Source organism: Festucalex cinctus, chromosome 5 (genome assembly GCF_051991245.1).
Source record: "Festucalex cinctus isolate MCC-2025b chromosome 5, RoL_Fcin_1.0, whole genome shotgun sequence".
Taxonomy (NCBI): Eukaryota; Metazoa; Chordata; class Actinopteri; order Syngnathiformes; family Syngnathidae; genus Festucalex; species Festucalex cinctus.
This window is the reverse complement of record NC_135415.1, coordinates 23,251,264-23,270,995: the sequence shown is the minus strand read 5'-3', so window position 1 is coordinate 23,270,995 and position 19,732 is coordinate 23,251,264. Positions and strand designations below refer to the sequence as shown.

The 19,732-nt window shown below is 42.0% G+C and overlaps 1 protein-coding gene across 2 annotated transcripts in view; it reads left to right on the top strand.

Moving 5' to 3' along the window:
- LOC144019116 (zinc finger SWIM domain-containing protein 6-like) overlaps window positions 1-19,732 on the top strand; it is a 67,333-nt gene that overhangs the window by 31,717 nt on the left and 15,884 nt on the right. The window contains exons 2-10 of one of the 2 annotated variants that reach the window (XM_077521949.1): window positions 8,525-8,881; window positions 10,350-10,498; window positions 13,288-13,438; window positions 15,102-15,281; window positions 15,959-16,129; window positions 16,207-16,353; window positions 16,433-16,579; window positions 17,567-17,827; window positions 18,622-18,757. In XM_077521949.1, coding sequence (XP_077378075.1) covers window positions 8,525-8,881; window positions 10,350-10,498; window positions 13,288-13,438; window positions 15,102-15,281; window positions 15,959-16,129; window positions 16,207-16,353; window positions 16,433-16,579; window positions 17,567-17,827; window positions 18,622-18,757 — 1,699 coding nt within the window. Of the gene's footprint in view, window positions 1-8,524; window positions 8,882-10,349; window positions 10,499-13,287; window positions 13,439-15,101; window positions 15,282-15,958; window positions 16,130-16,206; window positions 16,354-16,432; window positions 16,580-17,542; window positions 17,828-18,621; window positions 18,758-19,732 lie in introns of both variants that reach the window. The other variant, XM_077521948.1, reaches the window with a different exon arrangement.

Sequence of the window (19,732 nt, the reverse complement as noted above, 5' to 3'; positions counted from 1 at the left end):
CACATTCATTCCCTGGGTCTGCGGTAATTCCATTCACGTTAATGAACCTCACACACAGATGACTATAATGTAAAGTTAATGTACAGCCAGGAGGCAAAATTATTAGGCCACCAGCTTCTCAAGTGACGTGGATACATGGAAAGACGATGGGATGCGTGCAACCTGAGCTGGATAATTCTACAATGAAGCGTTCAATAGAGATATCATTGTTGCAAAGTTGTCGACCAACTTTCCAAGCAAAACGACTACCATCTCGACCTAAAAAAGCAGCTGTCACTCCAGATTGTAGTTTTGTTTTGTTGACTTTGTTCAAATACATTATAAATAGCCCCCAAACGCGCGCCTTGTCTGCCTTTTATATATTTTGTTTCAAGTCTAATCAGACACATCCGGACAGATGAGCAGCATAGCGGACGCTAGTGAAGATCAAAGACGTAGCCCATTTATGCTAGCTGAGATTTTAAATACTGTAAAATTGATAAACGGCTTATTGTCACCTTCATAAATGAGCTCCCAGCAGCTCTTTTAATTATTTATACAAATATTAAACCAGAGAACTGCCATATTTTATCAGAAAAATGACCACGCTAGCGATCCTTTGGCAAAGCTAATCTAAGCAACCACTGCTTATTTTAGTGAATCTGCAAGACACAATTTATGTTTCCATAAATCTACACAACAGTGGCATCCAACTCAGTATAGTGGATGTTAGCCCACAGCAACAATGAAAAAGACAGCGCTTTTATGCTAGGTGAGATTTGTGTGTCTCTTGTGTTAACTGCAGTTTTTAAACTGCTAGCAAGATTGATTGTATATTCTTGTTGTGGAGGGACAAGTGTTAAAATAATAATTAAAATCAAATTGGAGGCGTAAGATGGTGCCTGAGAGGGATGATTTTTTTTTTTTTTCCAGAGATCATATTATTGTTCTGTCAGGTCATCGAGACAGCTTTAATATAGGATATGTGAAAAGTGTTAAAAAAAAAATTAAACCGCAAATCCCCCCTGAAATACTGGGAAATATTGTTCATACCGTAAATGTTATGATGGCTCCTTACAATTCAGACTAGCTGTCCTTTTAGCTCAGCTATGCTAAGCATAAAAACTGTTGGGCAGCAGCTTTATTGAATCACTTGATGCCTTACCGTCTTAAAGCTAACGAGAATACATTTCCATAAATGTACACACCATATACAGCATACAAACTTTACGATCACAATGCCTTATTTATTTTGCACAGAGCACAATAACTGTACAATGATGTCACTCTAGAGAGATAAGCGCCCACACTAATCCTACAAAATGGATTATTGAATGCTTGACTAAGTATTAAAAAAAAATATATATACATATTACTCTTGTATGTAATGTTAATTATATGCATATTCAGTTCACTTTAATGTCTTATTCATTGTCCAATAAAAAGCCAGCACCTCCAATTCTGTAGTCAAATAAACAACAAATATTTCCCATTTCAAATAGTGGAGGGACCTGATGATAAGATAAGAACCTTTAGAACAATTATGTATGATAGTGTGAATATATATAGAAAAAGTATTGTCTTCTCAACAGATTTATTTTTTCCTAATTAAAATGCTAAGTGGGTCTCTTAAAGCTCTCATTTTATTAATTCTATCATAAATCATCATTGTGGAAAATCTCTGGCTATCTTGCCATCTAATTTACCACCTATAGATATGCCACGTTGATGCTGTTCATACAGCCAACCCCATTATAATTCTCATTCCTTCTTTTCTTTCGATTTCTTCCTCATGCAGACGCTCGGCTGTCTCTGCGTCGCCGCTCATCCTTCAGAGTGGCCAACCTTTTGGGATCCGTCACTGACAGGGCCGCCCGTCCCGCGGAATTACAATCCATTTTGAAAGTGATAGTTGGAAAATTGCAAGTCACTCTGGATGTAGCGCCTGGCAACTAAGTGGCAGTTGGCGGCGGCTTGTCACTTGCAAACGCCAGCCAGTGACAGCTCCGATTCCCCCCACCGTCCCCCGGGCTCCCCTATGCGCACCCGCTTCTGTCCTGATGATTAGCATGCACTTTTTACTTGTCCGAATCAGAGGGTAAAAAATAGCATGCAACACTAATTCAAACGTTACAGTGGTAGCTTAACTTGGGGCGTGGCCTATATTAGTGACATCAGGAGCTGGAGTAGGATCATGAGAGAGGTGAGAGGAAAACACATCTGGGAAGAAGAAGGCTCCTCACCCTCCCCGGAGGGTTCAGGGCATAAATATGGCCGCCCTTGGAGCTCAGCTGTGTTATTCCTGCCCCTCCCACACCTAGCACACATTTGAGACAAGGTCTTCTGCAGGATAGCATTGATCCCTGTTTACAGTCCCCGTATGGGTGCTACCTCATAGGACCACACATGCTCAGAGTTCCGAAAAGGCCTCTTAATCGAGCCGCGGTGAGGAGATTAGGGGGGGAGCTCTTTTTACTGTGGGTGGGACAAGAGTCTAAAGGTGGGGGTTGCCCGGCGACCTCTTTTCAACCCGCTGCAAATCTGTGCTTTCGGATCAGATTCCAGCCTAGTAGCCTTTTTATCCATGAGGTTTTTCGCAGGCCATCTTTGGTCAACACGGGAGTCAGATGGCGGATTTTCCAATCGGCCGCAGGCAGTCGCGGGCTTTGGATCATAAAAAAGCTTGTGATGCCCTCCCTTCCCCTCCTCTTGTCTGATGAGGTAATTTGATTAATGTGTGAGGCCAAAGTGGATGAGCACTGGCACATTTAACATCTATTTGCTCTCTTTGTTGACTTGCTCTCACAGAGGAATCAATCACGGAGTCGGACTTTTTCGCACAGCCCGATTAGATTTTGTTAACGATCACTCCCAATTCTGCCAATAGACATAATGACCACTTGCATCTTCTACTTTGACTTGGAATCTTAACTCAATTACGGAAATATGTTTGTCGCTCAATCTAATTTGAGTTTTCCCTCGCTTTTTTGGGACACTGTGCGCTTTTGTGCAAATCTCTGAGGCTGTCGACCGCCATTCCTGCCGGGCCGCCTTCATGTGGGGATCTAAATTCTATTTTATAGGCCACATATAAAGGCAGCATTCTTCTGTCTCGCTATGTTGAAGACTTCCAGTCTGCAGCTTTGCCTCCAAGAAATTGGTGTCGCGTAAGGATGAGGTCTTGACATATTCTTTTCAGCAGCTATGGGAAAAATCATGTCATCACTTGTGCATTCATCTATCCATTTTCTACTGCTCATCTTGTCCAAGGTCACAAATAAATTAGAGGCCAGCTGACATGGGGCAGGTGGCGTGGTACACACTGGACTGGTTGCTAGCTAATTACAGGGCACATCGAAGACTTACAACCATTCAAACTCACAATCACACCTTTAGATGATTTAGAGGTGGACGCAAACTTGAACTTTTTAAAACAGGTTAGGGTAAAAACCCATTAAAAAAAAAAAACCTTGCTATAAACCGCAGATTCATTGGGTTGGTTGACTGACTCAACAGTGCCTCTAGACTTGGAATATTTAGTTTATTTTAGGTCTTTTCTTGCTGAATGGACAGTGGTGGTTGTGGCTGGTCCACAGAGCACAGTCCAGTTTACCAGTGCTAAGAAAAAAAAAAAAAAAAAGAAAAACTGCAAAAGCAAACAAGAGGGAATGGCGAATGTGTATGTATGTTTGGGTGTGTTTTTAGTTCATACCTTGCCCAGATATGCCATAAGTCTTTTCACAAACGTTGAATTAGAATTTTTAAATTCGAGTCAGAACTGATTATAGCATATTGTCACAGTGTTTGAATGGATGACACTTAAATCTCAATGTGACAATATTTGGCCAGCTAATGAGCATTAAATTCAACTTGTTAAGCAGTCAGTCAATAAAGAGTACGGTAGCTAGGCATTGTAGCAACTTTTTGTTTTTCACTGATGGCCTCTCACGCCATCATAGCAGAAGGGAATTTGGCTATGACTGGTTAGCTTAGCGCTAGCCAGCTAGCTGGTATGACACAATACAAATGGATTTACGGGACCAGAGCAAAAATTCAAGATTCTATTATTGGCCAGATTACTACAAGGGATGCTGGAAGTTGAAGTAAGCTATTTTAAACAAAAAAAGAAAACAATTCCGTAGGTTAATGCTGCTGCATCAACGCACCAGTGTACACTGTGTTTAGACACATGGCTCAGTCATTAAATAAGTGAATGAATGAGGCTTTGTAAAGTGCATTCCATTTACCATTCAACATTTTATTTTTAATCAAATTGGGTTTTGTGTTCATTTTTCTAGAAAAGTACGAGTAACCGATTTGCATTCATTTGTACTCGCTCATTCACATGAACACAAAGAGTGAATGCAGATTTTGGTCCTGAATCCAAACTCTAATACATACATAGAGTTTATACAAACACAATATACATGCACTCATTCTGGCTCGCTCTTTCACACACTCTTCCACAACGCCGGGGGCCAAGTGTGATTTCACCGCTGCGGCCAGGAGGGGTTTCTAGGGCAACCTCACTGAGGCCTTGTTCTAAAAATGGCCGCCATGGTTACTTTGAAAGCCAAGGCCGGCCTCTTGAACCGGCACAGAAAAGAGCCCTGAGCACCGCTCGGGGAGGGGGGATGAGGGGGCCTGCTGCTAGGTGGACCGGGGTGGGAACCAGGCGCTTTAATAGCCAGCACATGAGACGTGGAAGGTTTCAAACCCGCCCAACCAGCAGTCGTGGGAGATGTGTACATGTGTGTGAATGCGTGTATGTGTCTGCATGTAGCTAAACAGTAATATCCCTGTACTCAGCACTTGGCTAAATTAAAAGGGCATATTTGGCGTGGGGGGCAGTTTTTGGTGCCCAGGCGATTGGACGGGGAAAGGCGAAACTCATTACCTACCCATCTGTCAGTGAGAGGGAGAGTTGTGGGAAAAGCACGAGGGTTGGTTGGTTGGTTGGTTGGTCGGTTGGTGGGAGGGCGAAACAAAACAGACTTTTGAATGAGTTTTATCACCACTTCATCCTCCATGTGTGATGAATTTGAAGAAGGATTGTGTTAATTTAGCCTCGCGGGAGGAAACAGAAAAACACTTTGGAAACAAAAAGAACGTGCAGATGTTTTTTTTTCCTTCTTCTTCTTTCTGTTGTTGTGGCTCTCACATGTTTTTGATGTTCTCTTTTCATTGCACTCTCCGGACTCCTCTTGAAACATGTTACACACACACACACATGCGCACAATACTTTGTATTACAGCAACGATATGTGGTACTCTAAAGACAAAACTGGTTCAGCACCACTTTGATGGTGCACCAGCTTTTAATCAGGAGGATAGCATCCCTGCCGTTGCCATGGCGACCCTTTGTCGCCTACTCAATGACACTTTTCCACGGAGAAAACCTTCCTATTTAAAATGTTAAAACCACAACTTTTACTTACCTGATCATCAAAATCCATATCGTTGTTCTTCGGTAGCCCTTGCCCGCAACGGTTGGTGTAGTTTTGGCATCATCATGGCAACAAAAGCAAAAGTGAAACATCTCTTCTCCAAAGCCTTCTGTTATCTGTGTGTAGTTTACACACCAACAGAATCCTGTTTAGTCCTCCGTTGTCGCACCAGCTGCACGGTTGTAAGCCTTTTTGTCCCACTTAGGTGAGTCGGCGTGACTCCCTCGCAGCGGCGTTGGCTCGCTTTGATCAGCGCAGATGCAGGCGGCTGCCATATTCCGCGCACACCACGTCTTGTGTGAATATTGTTCGTAAAGGTGTCCTCCCTTTTGCCAGCTGGCTTTCACCATGCTAGGGAAAAGCACAAGAGCATTTCCTTGGCAAATGCTTGCATATTTGCCGCCAGCACTTCCTGCTCGTGCAGATAGCGTTGTTGCATCGGTTTGTGTTCTCAGCAAAAGTACGCACACTGTACAGATACTAAAAAAGTAAAGTATAATGCCTTTACCGTAGATCCCAGATCAACGATGTTTTTAAACACAAAAAAAATTCCCACTAGTCTAAAAACAGTATTTTGATTATTGAGTTTGTGGAATATGAGTTAAGCAGCTAAATGTACCTGTTTTTATTCATCATTTCGTCATTTTGTCATTTTATGTTGACTGAAAAGACATCGCATTGCTCAGGGCTCAGGTAAACAACCAGTCACGGTTCACCTGTTTTCTGAAGCTGAGCTGTAATTGGTTATTACCTGTGCTACTCATTTTCAGTCCACAACTAGTGGTAATATGGTCTCCCCATGAGACTGATAAAAACAGGTTAATTTGACTGCTTATCTCATAATCGACACACAATACACAATATTAATCAGGGCGCCATTTTTAGACTAGTGTGGGTACATGAATATATTGTAAAGAAAATGTTTGGATTGAATTCCCTGAAATAATAATAAAAAAAAAAAGCAATGCCTTTAGTTTTTATAGACCTCAAATAAAGGTGTTCTGTTGATTAAATATATACTCCTAATATTTATTTACTCATTTTATATATTTCCATGCGTTGAAAATAAACAACAATGAAATAATTAGTATGTCCGGCACCACTTCCCACCCCCCCCTAGACAGATCGATGATTTCCTTAAAATAGCATGAAATGAATGTCAAATTTGTGTTCTTCTATCCCTAGATATACAGTGTTCCCTCCTTTTCCGCTGGGGTTAGGTTCCAAAAAATACCCGCAATAAATGAAATCCGCTAAGTACGGGTACTATAAATGTTTTAAGACTGTAGAACCCCTCACCACACAGTTTATGCACTTTTCTCATCGAGGCATTTACTTTTTCACACATTTCCCTCTTGTTTAACCATTCTCAATGATCAAACCTTCATAAATTGTATAAAATAGGTTAAAAAAAAAATCCGCAATACAGGGAGACTGCGAAAAATAGAATAAATACAGCAATAAATTGTTTAGTATTGTTTGCTAGCTACATCAGTAAAAATGTAATAAAAAAAAATAATAATTCTGGTCACATGGCTTACAAAGTGTTTAGAAGATGTGTTTTATTTAGCGTCCAACCTGCAGTGCTTGTATGTGTGAAACCCTTGATAGCTGACCCCTTGTTTAGCCAACGCATGCGTCCCATTTCCATCTGTATGCGATGAAATATTCAACTCCTCCCTCGCCTCTCACATCAATGGAGAGCCGCTTTGATATCCGCTCTAATACATGCTTGATATAACAGCGTTGCGTGCGCTCGACCCTTTGATAAACATGTTTAGGTGATGTATGTCTTCGCCTGTGCGGTTGGCGCATCTCTCCTGAGCGCATAAATGCATTCATAAACCCACCTTGGCCACTCCCATTATTAATAAATGCATGATCTCACGCTGCGGCCGAGCGTGTGTCTGTTTCATATGCTCATCCTGTGCGTGCGTGTGCATGAATATGTGTGTGGGTGGGTTGGTGTGGCTCCACCCTGCTCATTCATATTCATCCCGGCATAATAAAAAGCGGCCTCGCCTCCAGATAGCGCAGTCAGGGATAAGATCAAACATTGTATTTAAAATTGTGGGAGGAGGGGGTCTATAATTCATACTGGAACGTCCCCACACGCTTCTCACTTCCTCATTGTCGTTCACATGCATTGCAGATGTGAACTCGCTGAGATGTGTCACTTAAGCAGGATTTTTTTATTTTTTTTATTTATTTTTTTCACAACAGTCAGGCTTTTGTTGACTTTGATCATGAGAGAGGGAATATGCTCAAATTTGTCCCGAATGTCGGAATGTATGTTGTTTGGAATAATGTGACATCATGAAGCACAACACAATATACAGGGTGATGAACTAATTGTTCCAAGCTGTATCTTGTCTCCCACTAGTTTCCACTAGACCTGATTTCTATCTATCACTGCTGGGACATACACTGTGTGAATTAAGCCTCAATGTTAAGGCATATAGCTTGAGCATTTCTTTGTAAGGATATGTGAAACGATCTGTCATTTCTGGAACATGAAAAATGAGTGATCTCGTACAGTTTGAAGCCGATTTCAAATTCAGCTGGTGAACAGTCGGCTAAAATCTTGAAATTCTGCTGCTGTTCTTTCGACATATGTCATCTGTTTGACTTTTAAGCACACATCAAAAGCCTGTTACTTTGGTGCTAACGTTTTTAGCATAGCATTCAGAGTCCGCTTCTTGGCTAGTTTTGACTTAGTTTCAAGTATGCAAGTGTTTGTGAGCATATCATACTCAGGTCCACCACTTGGTGCTTCAGCATGTTTTGGATTGTGTCCTAAAATCTCAAAAGAAATGGTCCAGTCTCTGTTCATCAATCAAAAGACCGTAGTTTGTCCAACTCCACCTGAAGGTACCGTACCACAGTGGCTGGTACCTCAATGATGGGCAATAAAAAGTGTTTTGGTGTACAGGGGTACAACTGAGCTGTAACCCTTGTAATGAACGTAGAGTATTGGCTTAAAAACAAAAAAAACATCAGTTTCAGCCACTGTTACATTACAGCTTAAACGTTTAATTCAATGTTTCCACTGAGAATAACTGAACTAAGACGATTTTTGTCGTCCATCTCATCTCCAGGGTTCCACTTGAGCGGCACGGTAACGGACCCGGCCACGCCCTCGTCGCCGGAGCTCGTATGCAGCGTCAGCGTCAGCTTCGACCGCTGCAAGATCACGGCGGTCACGTGCACTTGCGGCAACAAGGACATCTTCTATTGCGCCCACGTGGTGGCGCTCTCGCTTTATCGGGTGCGCAAACCCGAGCAGGTCAAACTGCACCTGCCCATCTCGGAAACCTTGTTCCAGATGAGCCGCGACCAGCTGCAGAAATTCGTCCAGTATCTCATCTCGGTCCACCACACGGAGGTTTTGCCCACAGCACAGAAACTGGCTGACGAGATCCTATCGCAGAACTCCGAGATCAACCAGGTCCATGGTGAGTGTGTGCTAAATGCTATATAGAGTTTGGGACAAATATTGGTGTGTTAAATTTGCATAATGATAAATCTTCCTTACATTGAATCCATTTATCAATACAGTATTGTTGATAAACGCTCAAATGGAATTTCATTCTGTTTTGAGTACTCTATGGATGAATACTTCCTTGTTAAGCGTCAAGTGTAAGAAATCCAAACTGAAAGAAAACAACAGATTAATGAGAACAAAAACATGTTTGTATGCTTATTATTTTGTCATTTTAGTGTGTTTTTCCTTCCGTGGTGAAACTACGGAACTACAGAGCTACTTCTATATTTTGTTTAAAATACATTGTGTTCAAGGCGGGAAATGGCTATTTTTAATTAACCTTTGTATATATATTTTTTTTAAGTAACACTTAAAAGCTGTAATTTTTGCTGTTTCACCATGATACTTGTGTGCAAACTATCACAATTAATTGGAAGCTCCTCTGTCGTATATGCCATTGCCCTGTCAAGGATTAATCAGTTTTTCTTTTCCCAAGTTACACGTTACTACTCTATAAGATATATTGATCTGTCACCTCTCATGATGCTAAGGTTATCTGGTCAAAATAATGCATTGACATCTAATCAGGAGCTACATAATGGTTGATTTTTTATTTTTTTTTATTAGTTTTTTTCCCCCTTTTTAGCTGCACAAATATCAACCTGAATCATTGTTGGACGATCATGCAATCGCTGTATTGTAATGTTTAGTTAGCGAGAGCAAAATACTACGTTTATATTTATCTGGATGGATTATAAATGAAAGTGATCATTTCGGATGTTTTAACTTCCATAATCATATAGATCGTAACATGTATCGTCAATGGCTTTCTTCATAACAGTCTCTTGTGTTGATATTATTGCATCGTTTCGTACCCCTTTGAAGTAGGCCATGCATGCATTTACCCATACAGTCATTTGTACGTGAGATGTCGTTTGGCTTCCACCTGCGTGTGTATGTGTGTGTATCGACTCAGGGATGAAGGTAAATTGCGGTAGGATCAATGCCATCCTCATTAATGGGACGCAAACAGTAAAGGGGAGATTGGATGCCTCTAATCAACGCTATATAGAGCCCTTATTTACCTCTCGAAGTGCAGTGAGAAGGAGATGGCGATGATTGCAGGGAGGTTTAAAAATGAGGGTTATGCCTTTTATTCTCTTCTGTTGTTTGCTTCTATTCTGCCAGCTTGGTAAGACATTAAATAGGTAGTTTGCAGAGTTAAAATTGCTAGCATTTTTTTATTTTGACAATGGCGTTAGGACTTTCTTTGGTGCTTTTAACAAGACAAACATGGGAATGGAGCCAGTCAAAGGAGACCTAGAGAATATCATCAAAAATCAGTTTCAAAAGTACAGAACGGAACAAAAACAAACACAATCTCAATGTTGTAAGATACTTACGTCAACTCATATACAGTGTTTGTGTATCTGTCATAGGGGCACCGGACCCGACCGCTGGGGCCAGCGTGGACGACGAGAACTGCTGGCATCTGGACGAGGAGCAGGTTCAGGAGCAAGTTAAGCTCTTCCTGTCCCAGGGAGGATACCACGGCTCGGGCAAGCAGCTCAACCTGCTCTTCAGCAAGGTCAACAGCCGCCAGCGTTGTTCTTTCAACATACACTTTACAACCGCACGTACACAACGGCGCATTCAGTACCCGACAGGCGGGCCTAAACATGCTATTCGGTCCTCGGGTTTTCCTTTTCACCGCAGCAAGACAAATGTAGTCTCTACTCTGCATCTGGTTAATATTTTCCCTCTCTAGTGCACTTATATGCTCCTCATCTCCCTCCTGAGAGGAGACCTTTGTTCTCCAAGTAATCTCCAACGCACATTGGCACATGCATTAGAAGTGCTGTACTGCCTCTTAGCTTGCGGCTAATTGCTGGAGGAAGCCAGCGAACGATATGTGCGGTATGCATATACACTCATGGGCCACAACATTAGGTACATCTCTGCATTCGAAAAAAATCCATCAAACGATTTGTCTTCAAAAAGGTGCCGTATGGCTGCAAATTTTGGTCTGGGGTGAATATTAGCCCAACTTTAGATGGAAGAGGGAGGTGTTTTTGGAACAATATTAAAACAATAAAACAATTTACAGTCTGTCGAGTGAAAGAGTTGATTAAAACAAACTAAAAGTGATTATTATGGAAATAATGTATTTAAAATGTGTGTGGAACTCAGCTTGAATTTAACTGCATGCATCTATAGATAGATGCTGCTGTTTTGCTTTCACCATAGTTCAAATGGGCTCAACAGGTAATAGCAGTTAACTGTCCCGGTATGAACTGAGATCATTACAGGGGCGGCATCTGTTTGAGGGATGTTTTCATTTGTCCTATGCATGTGACATATATTTGAGTGACAGTCTCAAGAAAAAAAAAAAAAAAAAAAGCTTCAACTTTGTAATTACGCGTCACAAGTACAAGGAAACAAAATGCAGAGTTCATCTCAAAGGACATGCATAAGCATTAAATAGCATAATTATATACACTAAACAGTAAAAGCACTATATAGTGTAATAGTGCTCACTGCTCACTGTGCTCAGTCAAGACGGACTACTACTATTTATGATTATAGGTGTAGTTTTGGCGTCATACTGAGAGCTGTTTTTTCATATTTCAACTATCTCATGTCACTAAATAAGCAGCTAGCTAGTTGGCGGCGAGCTATTTATCTGAAAACTCTTATGCTAACTTTAGCAGTTGCCGTACGCTTCTTCTCACAGTCTTTAAGGCTTGTCCTTTTTTTTTTTTAATCGAGTTCCCCCACTATAAAATATATATATGTTATATATTTTATAGTTAATTTTTGTGATATCTTTGTACAACGCTTGAATTGTGTGGCGCACTCTGGTGTGGTATTATTATTACAGTAGCAAAGGTGAGGTTAGCCGTTAGCGTTAATGTGTTGTGTGCACTGAAAAGTCAGCAGAGCAATACCATTAACGTGCAGGCTGCTCGGCTCCATGCTCCTTAACAGTGTGTATAGACACACTCACATTCATATACAGTACACAGTAGAATTTGACATGATGCACACACAGATGAGAGGCAAAACCTAAATGATGATGATGATGATGATGACAAAACTTTGCATCAGCCGGCGTCTAAAAGAACCTGCGTGTGTCCCAGGTTTCAAGTGCAACATGTCGATCGTATTCTATGTGAACTCTCTCTCGGATGAATGCCCAGCTTCAAAACGTGCTTCAGGCTCAAAACCGCTTTGTATGGCAAGGACGCAAAAAGTACTCCACACAACATTTGAGAGACTAAAAGCCACGAAGCTTGTCTTTATTTCTTTGCATGATGTGACCGTGGAAATTAAATGCTACAATTGGCAACGAAGGCAAGCATTTCAAAAGGCATTGCAAAGTCTGTTGCATCAAATAAAAAGTATGTCTACAGCCTTCTCTTCTGCTTTTGAATCATGTAAACGACTGACCAAATGTTTTGCAATATGAAAGTGAATGATACATAAAGCCCCGCAATGTAATGTAGCCTTGTCTAGGGCGGGGAGCATATTTTGTTACTTAAAAGTCAAATTCTGATGATTCATGATAAATTTAGAATTTTTTCTTCTTCAAATATTTGAGTCCCCATATAGTCATCAATATGGTTAATTAAATATGGGCAAAAACAGCAATGGATTTTGGTGAATCTTTGTCCGTGGTAGCTTTAGCTTTCTAGCAAACTCATTAGTTAACCATTAAGTCTGGTACATAGTTTGTTGTCTAGTTAGAATTGTGAATTGTAGCATGCAATAAGACTTGGTTAGTTAGTTATATGAAATTTTCTAAATGTTAATATAAATTGAGTTTGTTAGTTGGCTACCTAGCTCAATAGTTAGCTACTTTAGCTAGTTTGTCATCAGAATTAGTGCACGTAAAAATGGTAAAACAAAACTTGGCTAGTTAGCATTAAGATACCAAAAACTTCTGACACCTTTGGGCAAGGAAAGAAAACAAAACATTTGTATGAAAGTAAAGGAAGTGTTTTATCAAAGTTAGTGGTTAGTATTAGGTAAAAACTAACTGATTTCCATAGTTTGAAGCTAAGGAGTAATCATATTTTTCTGATACAGAATAAAGGGCTTTACTGTATTTTATTTACATGATAACAGTCTGTTTGCATTGACACGCTAGGTCCGAATTATTAGGACTCGGTGGAGAGACCCATACGCTACATTATTGTACAGAGTACAATAGCAAATCTTGTTCCTGAACGGTATTTTTTTTCTCCTCATTTAATTCAAGTGTCCATAAAGTGACCATTATTTTGAGCTGCATACAATTTAGTGTTTATTATTGCATCCACATTGTGTGTATGTCTATGTGTGCATACTGACGGCCCTCGCTATTGGCCCCTGTAGGTGCGAGAGATGCTGAAGATGCGTGACTCCAACGGAGCGAGGATGTTAACACTGATCACAGAGCAGTTCATGGCCGACCCTCGGCTGGCGCTGTGGAGACAGCAAGGCACCACCATGACAGACAAGTACAGACAGCTCTGGGACGAACTGGGTATGCCGCACGCACGCACACACACACACACACACACACACACACACACACACACACACACATTCGACAAGCTGGGTGATCGGCCCCAGACATTGCCCAAAAGACACGCTGTGTGTGTGTTTATTCTTTGTTTTTGACAACCCGCACAAACACAGAAAATCCAGTGTGAATATTGGCCAGATAACACTCCTCAAACTTGGCCAAGATGCAATCGTACACTCCACAACGTTGGCCAACATGCTGCAACACAATCATCCAACATGGCTAACATGTTGCAACACAATCCTCGAACATGGCTGCAATGCGCTCGATAAACATGGCTGGCATTCTGTAACAAACTCCACTAGCATGGCTGCAATACACTCCGCCAATGTGGCTGACCATAAACGGAGCAGGTAGCACACATGCTAGCATTTTCCACAATCACGGCAACATGGCCGACGTATTCCCTGAAAACAGGTCATTTTCCATACAAGTGCTCATTTTTGACAGAATCTCAAAGTGTTTAGGTGGAGTTTTGCATTGTTTTTTTCTGTAGAAAATAAATAATCCCAATGAAAATAGCTAGGCTCCATCTTCAACTGAGCACTATTTGCGTTTGATGCAGTGCCGTCTTGTGACAGACGCTCAAAAAGCGACAGGACAGCCGCCATGTTCTCTCCAGCCTTTGTTGTCTTCGCCGCTGCCTCTCACGTTGTTGACGTCGATGTCTCGTCTCCCTTTTGCTCTCGTCGTGCACTTTTTGTTTGGACAGCCCAATGATCTCATCTGTTTGAGCGCCACGTATTCCCGGAATTGGACGCGCGCGTCGGCTCTCTTCTTTTTGAAGCCGACACTTCAAACCCTTCTTCTCGAGTCCTTATCACTCCCCGTGATGTGCGCTCATTGCCGCCACGCTCGCCTCTTTTCTCTTCATCCTCACTCTTTTGTCTTCGCCTGCTTTTGAGGCTGCGGCTCCTCGTCTTCCTCCAGACTCAAAGCCGAGCCTCCTTGTCCGCATCAGCTCCTTCTTTTCCATTTCATACTTTATTTTCCCCCTACCTTTCTTTATGTGCACCCCCATTTTTTTTTTTTTTTACCTCTTCACATCCTGTCCTTGTCTTCGCCCTTTCTCCCAAACCCACCCCTCACACACAATGGGTCGTGCAACACAGTCTACAGAGTAAAATCCCCGAATGTGCTCATATCCCGTGAGAGTGAACCACTTTTCATATTCTGTTTGTTCCAATTTGCTCCAAAATGATGTGTGCGCAGTCTGCGTTGCCTCGGGACTAGTTAAGTTCTTTCACATGCTTTTTTGTGGGGTACAAAATGCGCTCCAGGAGGAAAATAGTGAGGCCGCTCAGAGTGCTGCGCTTCTTTGAAAGACGCCCTCAAGATGTACCCTGGATATAAAAAGTCTACACACCCCTGTACAGATACCGGACCAGGATAAGTCATTTCGAAAGTTTGTCCACCATTACCTACAACCTGTATGTTTTTTTTTTTTTTCAAAGTGAGATAATGTGGTTGCACAAGTCTACACACCCTCTCATAACTTGAGATGTTTGTGTTCAGACTGAACCATTCACATTTCCGATCAGGCCCATCTTTCCAGTCTCAAGATGAAATGTGACTCTTGCGCACACAACTTTAACGGCTCCATCCTTTTGGTGTCCACCAGGCGCCCTGTGGATGTGCATCGTACTGAACCCGCACTGCAAGGCGGAGCAAAAGTCGTCATGGTTGCGGCAGCTGCGCAGGTGGAACAGCGTGGACGTGTGCCCCTGGGAGGATGGAAACCATGGCAACGAGCTGCCCAACCTCACCCACTCGCTGCCTCAGGGTGCCCACAGCAACCAAGGTCGGTGTTGCACAGGTTTTTTTTCACCTGTCAATTTCATTTAATGGCATTCAAAATAAAAATTAATTAATTCTACACAATCAGGCTGCCAGGCTGTTTTGTTTCTTTTAGTTGGATGCATGTTGGAGTTTTTTTTTTTTCCCGCCCAAGTATTCACATGTATAGTGAATATTCACTTATACTTAAATGAAGAAAGTTGTTCTTTGCTCATGTTTTTTCTTTAACTTGTTTGTTAATAACAAGTAATTGAAGACAAACATTGGTCTAAGAAAATAAAATTATATACCCTATAATTTATATTAATTTTCAAAACATGAAAAACAAAAAATGAAAATGGCTACTATTTTTCATGTTATGATTTATATTTTATATTATTTAATATTATATTATTTTTATGGTATTATTATTATTATTATTCCACTAGAGATTTATTGATAGCCATGCTAAAATGGTGCAAAACATTTACTTCCTTTTCTCAAAATTACTTACACAATTTTGAGAAATGCCCTGATTTCATCACAATTTAAAAATAAATGGCTTTTTTTTTTTTTTTTTTTTTACATATTGTATAGAAAAGAAACATTTTTAAAATATGTTTTATGAATATTATTGTTGTTGTTGATGTTTCCCTAATTTCTGGTGATGATGATGAGTGCGTCCGTCACCCTTCCTCGCAGAAATGCGGCCCCACAGGACTGTCTTCACGCGGGCCATTGAGGCCTGCGACCTGCACTGGCAGGACCGCCACCTCCAGCACATCATCGCCAGTGACCTCTACGCCAACTACTGTTACCACGACAACCAGGAGGGCTCCCTGTTTGACGCGCGCGGCTGGCCCTTGTGGCACGGTGAGCGGAGAATATAGAAACACGGGAGATGTTGCAATAAACTTTACAATTCTCTCCCTATATATTTTTGGTCATAGAACATGTCCCGACAGCCTGCGCAAGGGTGGATGCTCTGCGTTCCCACGGTTACCCACGAGAAGCACTCCGTCTGGCCATCGCCGTTGTGAACACGTTACGACGGCAACAGCAGCGGCAACTCGAGCACTTCCGCAGGCACAAAAAAGGTGAGGCCCCGTTTTCAGCCCACCTGGAATATTCTATCCTCCGCTTGTTGTGTACTGATGAATGTATTGTTTGTCTCAGAGTTGCTCCATAAAGGCCACACTTCCATTACCAACATGGAGGGCTGGGTGGGACACCCGCTGGATCCCATCGGCACCCTCTTCAGCACTCTGACAGAGTCGGGACGGGTGGGAGAGGAGGGATCCAATACCTGCTTGGACCTCTCAGGTACTGCTAATGACATGCGTTCATTAAAATATGTAAAACTCCAGTCCGGTGACAATGAACTGCTTAGTGCAGTTAATATAAAATTTGTTAGCTCGGGGATTTTTTGATTCTTATTTGTCATAATTCATTTAGTGTTATAAAAATGTATATTTTTACAAGTTTATTTACATTTCAATGTGCAGTATTATAGTATGCTTCCCAGTAGGGCTGGGCAATAAATCAAATTAATTCAATTAATCATCATTTTAAAAATCGAATAGTTAAAAATTCGCTGAATCGTGAAATTGAGGCACATATAAATATACTCAGGACTTCTTCTGGATTTTTAAAAATGTTTTTAAATTCTGTTACATCCAAACATTATTGTGATTTGTAATTTTGCCCGTGGCAGACTCGTGGAAGGGTGGTTTACAAAATGTGTTTATAACTGTTCAATTTATTATTTTTATTAAAATTGTAATCATCCAGAATGAAAAAAAAATTATTCTTTGGCCATTTTGCCCAGTCCTACTTCCCAGGGAGGAATTAGGAATTAGGCTTTTACGCAATCCGGATTTTTGGGATCAATCAATGTTCATCAAGTTTGGGGGGGGGGGGAACATAATTGATCATGATTTGATGAACAAATTAAACAACTCATTTACTCTACAGTTGGCTCAGTTGAATCCACTTATAATTGACGGTCATTGAAAGGTATAAGAAAAAAAATAATCATTTAAACCCCCCAAAAATCTTCAAAAAAAGACAAGCATCTCCTTTTCTGTATTGACTTTATATGTAATCACGTTGCAAGAATAGCTCAACTCGCATTCGGAATGACCACAGTATATCTCCTATCCTCATTTAGGAATTGTTTTATGTCAACAGCTCATCTATTGTATTTCCATGTTAGTTCAAACAACACGCCTGCCTGCTGATTTTCTGATTGTCTGAACGTGATCTTTGATCTGATACTCATCTCAGCGCCAATGCGTCTGCTCGCCACAGACTGCTCCAGCGTGGTGACTCGGGCGGACCTCCAGCGGATGCCCGTGCAGAGACTGCTGGGCGACGGCGAGTCGTACGTGGCGCTGGCGGTGGAGACGGCCCTGATGGGGCTGGGCCAGCAGCGCGTGATGCCCGACGGCCTGTACGCTCAGGAGAAGGTGTGCCGCAACGAGGAGCAGCTGCTGGCCAAGCTTCAGGAAGTGGAACTGGACGAGTCGTTGGTCAAGATCTTCCGCAAGGAGGCCGTCTTTCTGCTCGAAGGTAGGCGGGATTGGTGGAATGAAATTTAAGCGAAAAAACTGCTCAAGTCAAGGTACCGTTGCATTTTTCATCCTTTCATTTTGTGGTGCAAATAGAGACTGAGCTGACCAAAATGAACTCTTAGCTTTGCAACACCCATTGTGTCAGCACACACACGCACACACCGACACATACAGCAGTGTGTTCATTTACAGTGCCGAATGCCACGACAGGGAGGAGTCAAAATTTGTCTCCCGTCTCCACCCAAACCCCCATCAGCATCCAAACCGAGGCCTGGTGCGACCACCCACCTCTAGATCTGTTTCGAATAGAGAGCGCCAGCCCCCTTCGGCCGCTGGAGGCCGCAACTCCGCCACCCTGTGATGTGGTCTGCGGTTGAGGGCATTTAAAATAACCCACCAGAGACAACGGCATGGGGTGGGACAAGGCCAAGCACGAACATATGGTTTTTGACATCATTGTTTGTTTCAACGCCACGTGGTTAAAACGGACAGACCACTGTATGACTATGTCCATATGTATCTTTACTATTTTTAAACACATTATTTTCCTCACTACACGATATAAAAATATCTCAGCCCACGTGAAAACACATTACGCCAAACCATAGGTGGTGCTAAAACGGCAATCACGGTTACGATTATTTATTTATTTATTTTTTAATTTGGTACATTGGCAAATCAAAACAAATTCAACGTGGTCAACAAAAATTTTAATCGCTTCACATCCGTTATCACTGTGCTTTCCATTGTGTCTTTGACTGACGCGAGCGTCTTGCGTGTTGTTGCATGCAGCTGGGCCGTACTCCGGGCTCGGGGAGATCGTCCATCGAGAGAGCGTCCCCATGCACACCTTCGCCCGCTATCTCTTCACCTCCCTCCTACCTCATGACGCTGAACTGGCGTACAAAATTGCACTGAGAGCCATGCGGTAGGTGATTTTTATTTATTTATTTATTTTATTCATTTTTTTTAAATCGCCACCTTTTGTTGTCGCCTGACCAGTCACAAAAACCTTTCTCCCTTACTGACATACACTCTGTTATGGTGAGATCTGGACGTTGGGGACCCCATTTAATGCAGGCAAGAATGAATGTTAAGCACTTTAATCTGTGCTGAGTCATCACCAAACAAATCAGGGGCCGTTGAGCGGTGGTGGAGCACCGCTCTCTGGTGACTCAGCCGCGCCGTTATCCACTCCACTCGCACACTGGGTCACACACGCACGACGCACGTGCATAAACTGTATTGCAATAATAAAAATGCACAATTATTATTCATGATGGTTGTTACACTTTTAATTTTCTGTGCATCCCTCTCATAAAGTCAGAAGCGTACATTTGTTGGTTAAAATGGAGCTCAACTCGAAAATTTTCTTTACAGTCATATGTTCTCTGATTAATATTACATTTGTGGAATAACAATTAAAGGCCTAGTATGCCGGTTTCACTCAGGAAAATGAACTTTTTAAATAAAGGATGTACACACTTTAACTTTCTCTCAGTCTACACATCTGGGTTTGTGTTAATCTTTGGTGGTGATTTCGTCCTAAACCCCCACACCCCCCCAGCCTGTATTTTGTCACTTTGTGTTTGTTTTGTAAACAGCAGGCCGTTTCTGTGGAAAGATGTTTACACCCCTCCAGCCAATCGCAGAGCGGAGGGGTGACGTGTCGCAAACGGGGCCGGGCGAACGTGTCGGCTCTGTGACGTTACTCCCGCGGCAATTTGAAAGCACTCACGGATCTTTTCTTTTTTTTCACTCACTCACTCACTCACTCACAGAAGCTAACGTGTGTGAATGAGTAAGGGAAGAAAAAAAAAATCCGTGCGTGAACCCGGCAGACTGCGCCTTTAAAGTGAAACAATCCATCTGTTATTATCCATCTCAGGGGGGCAGCCATGTT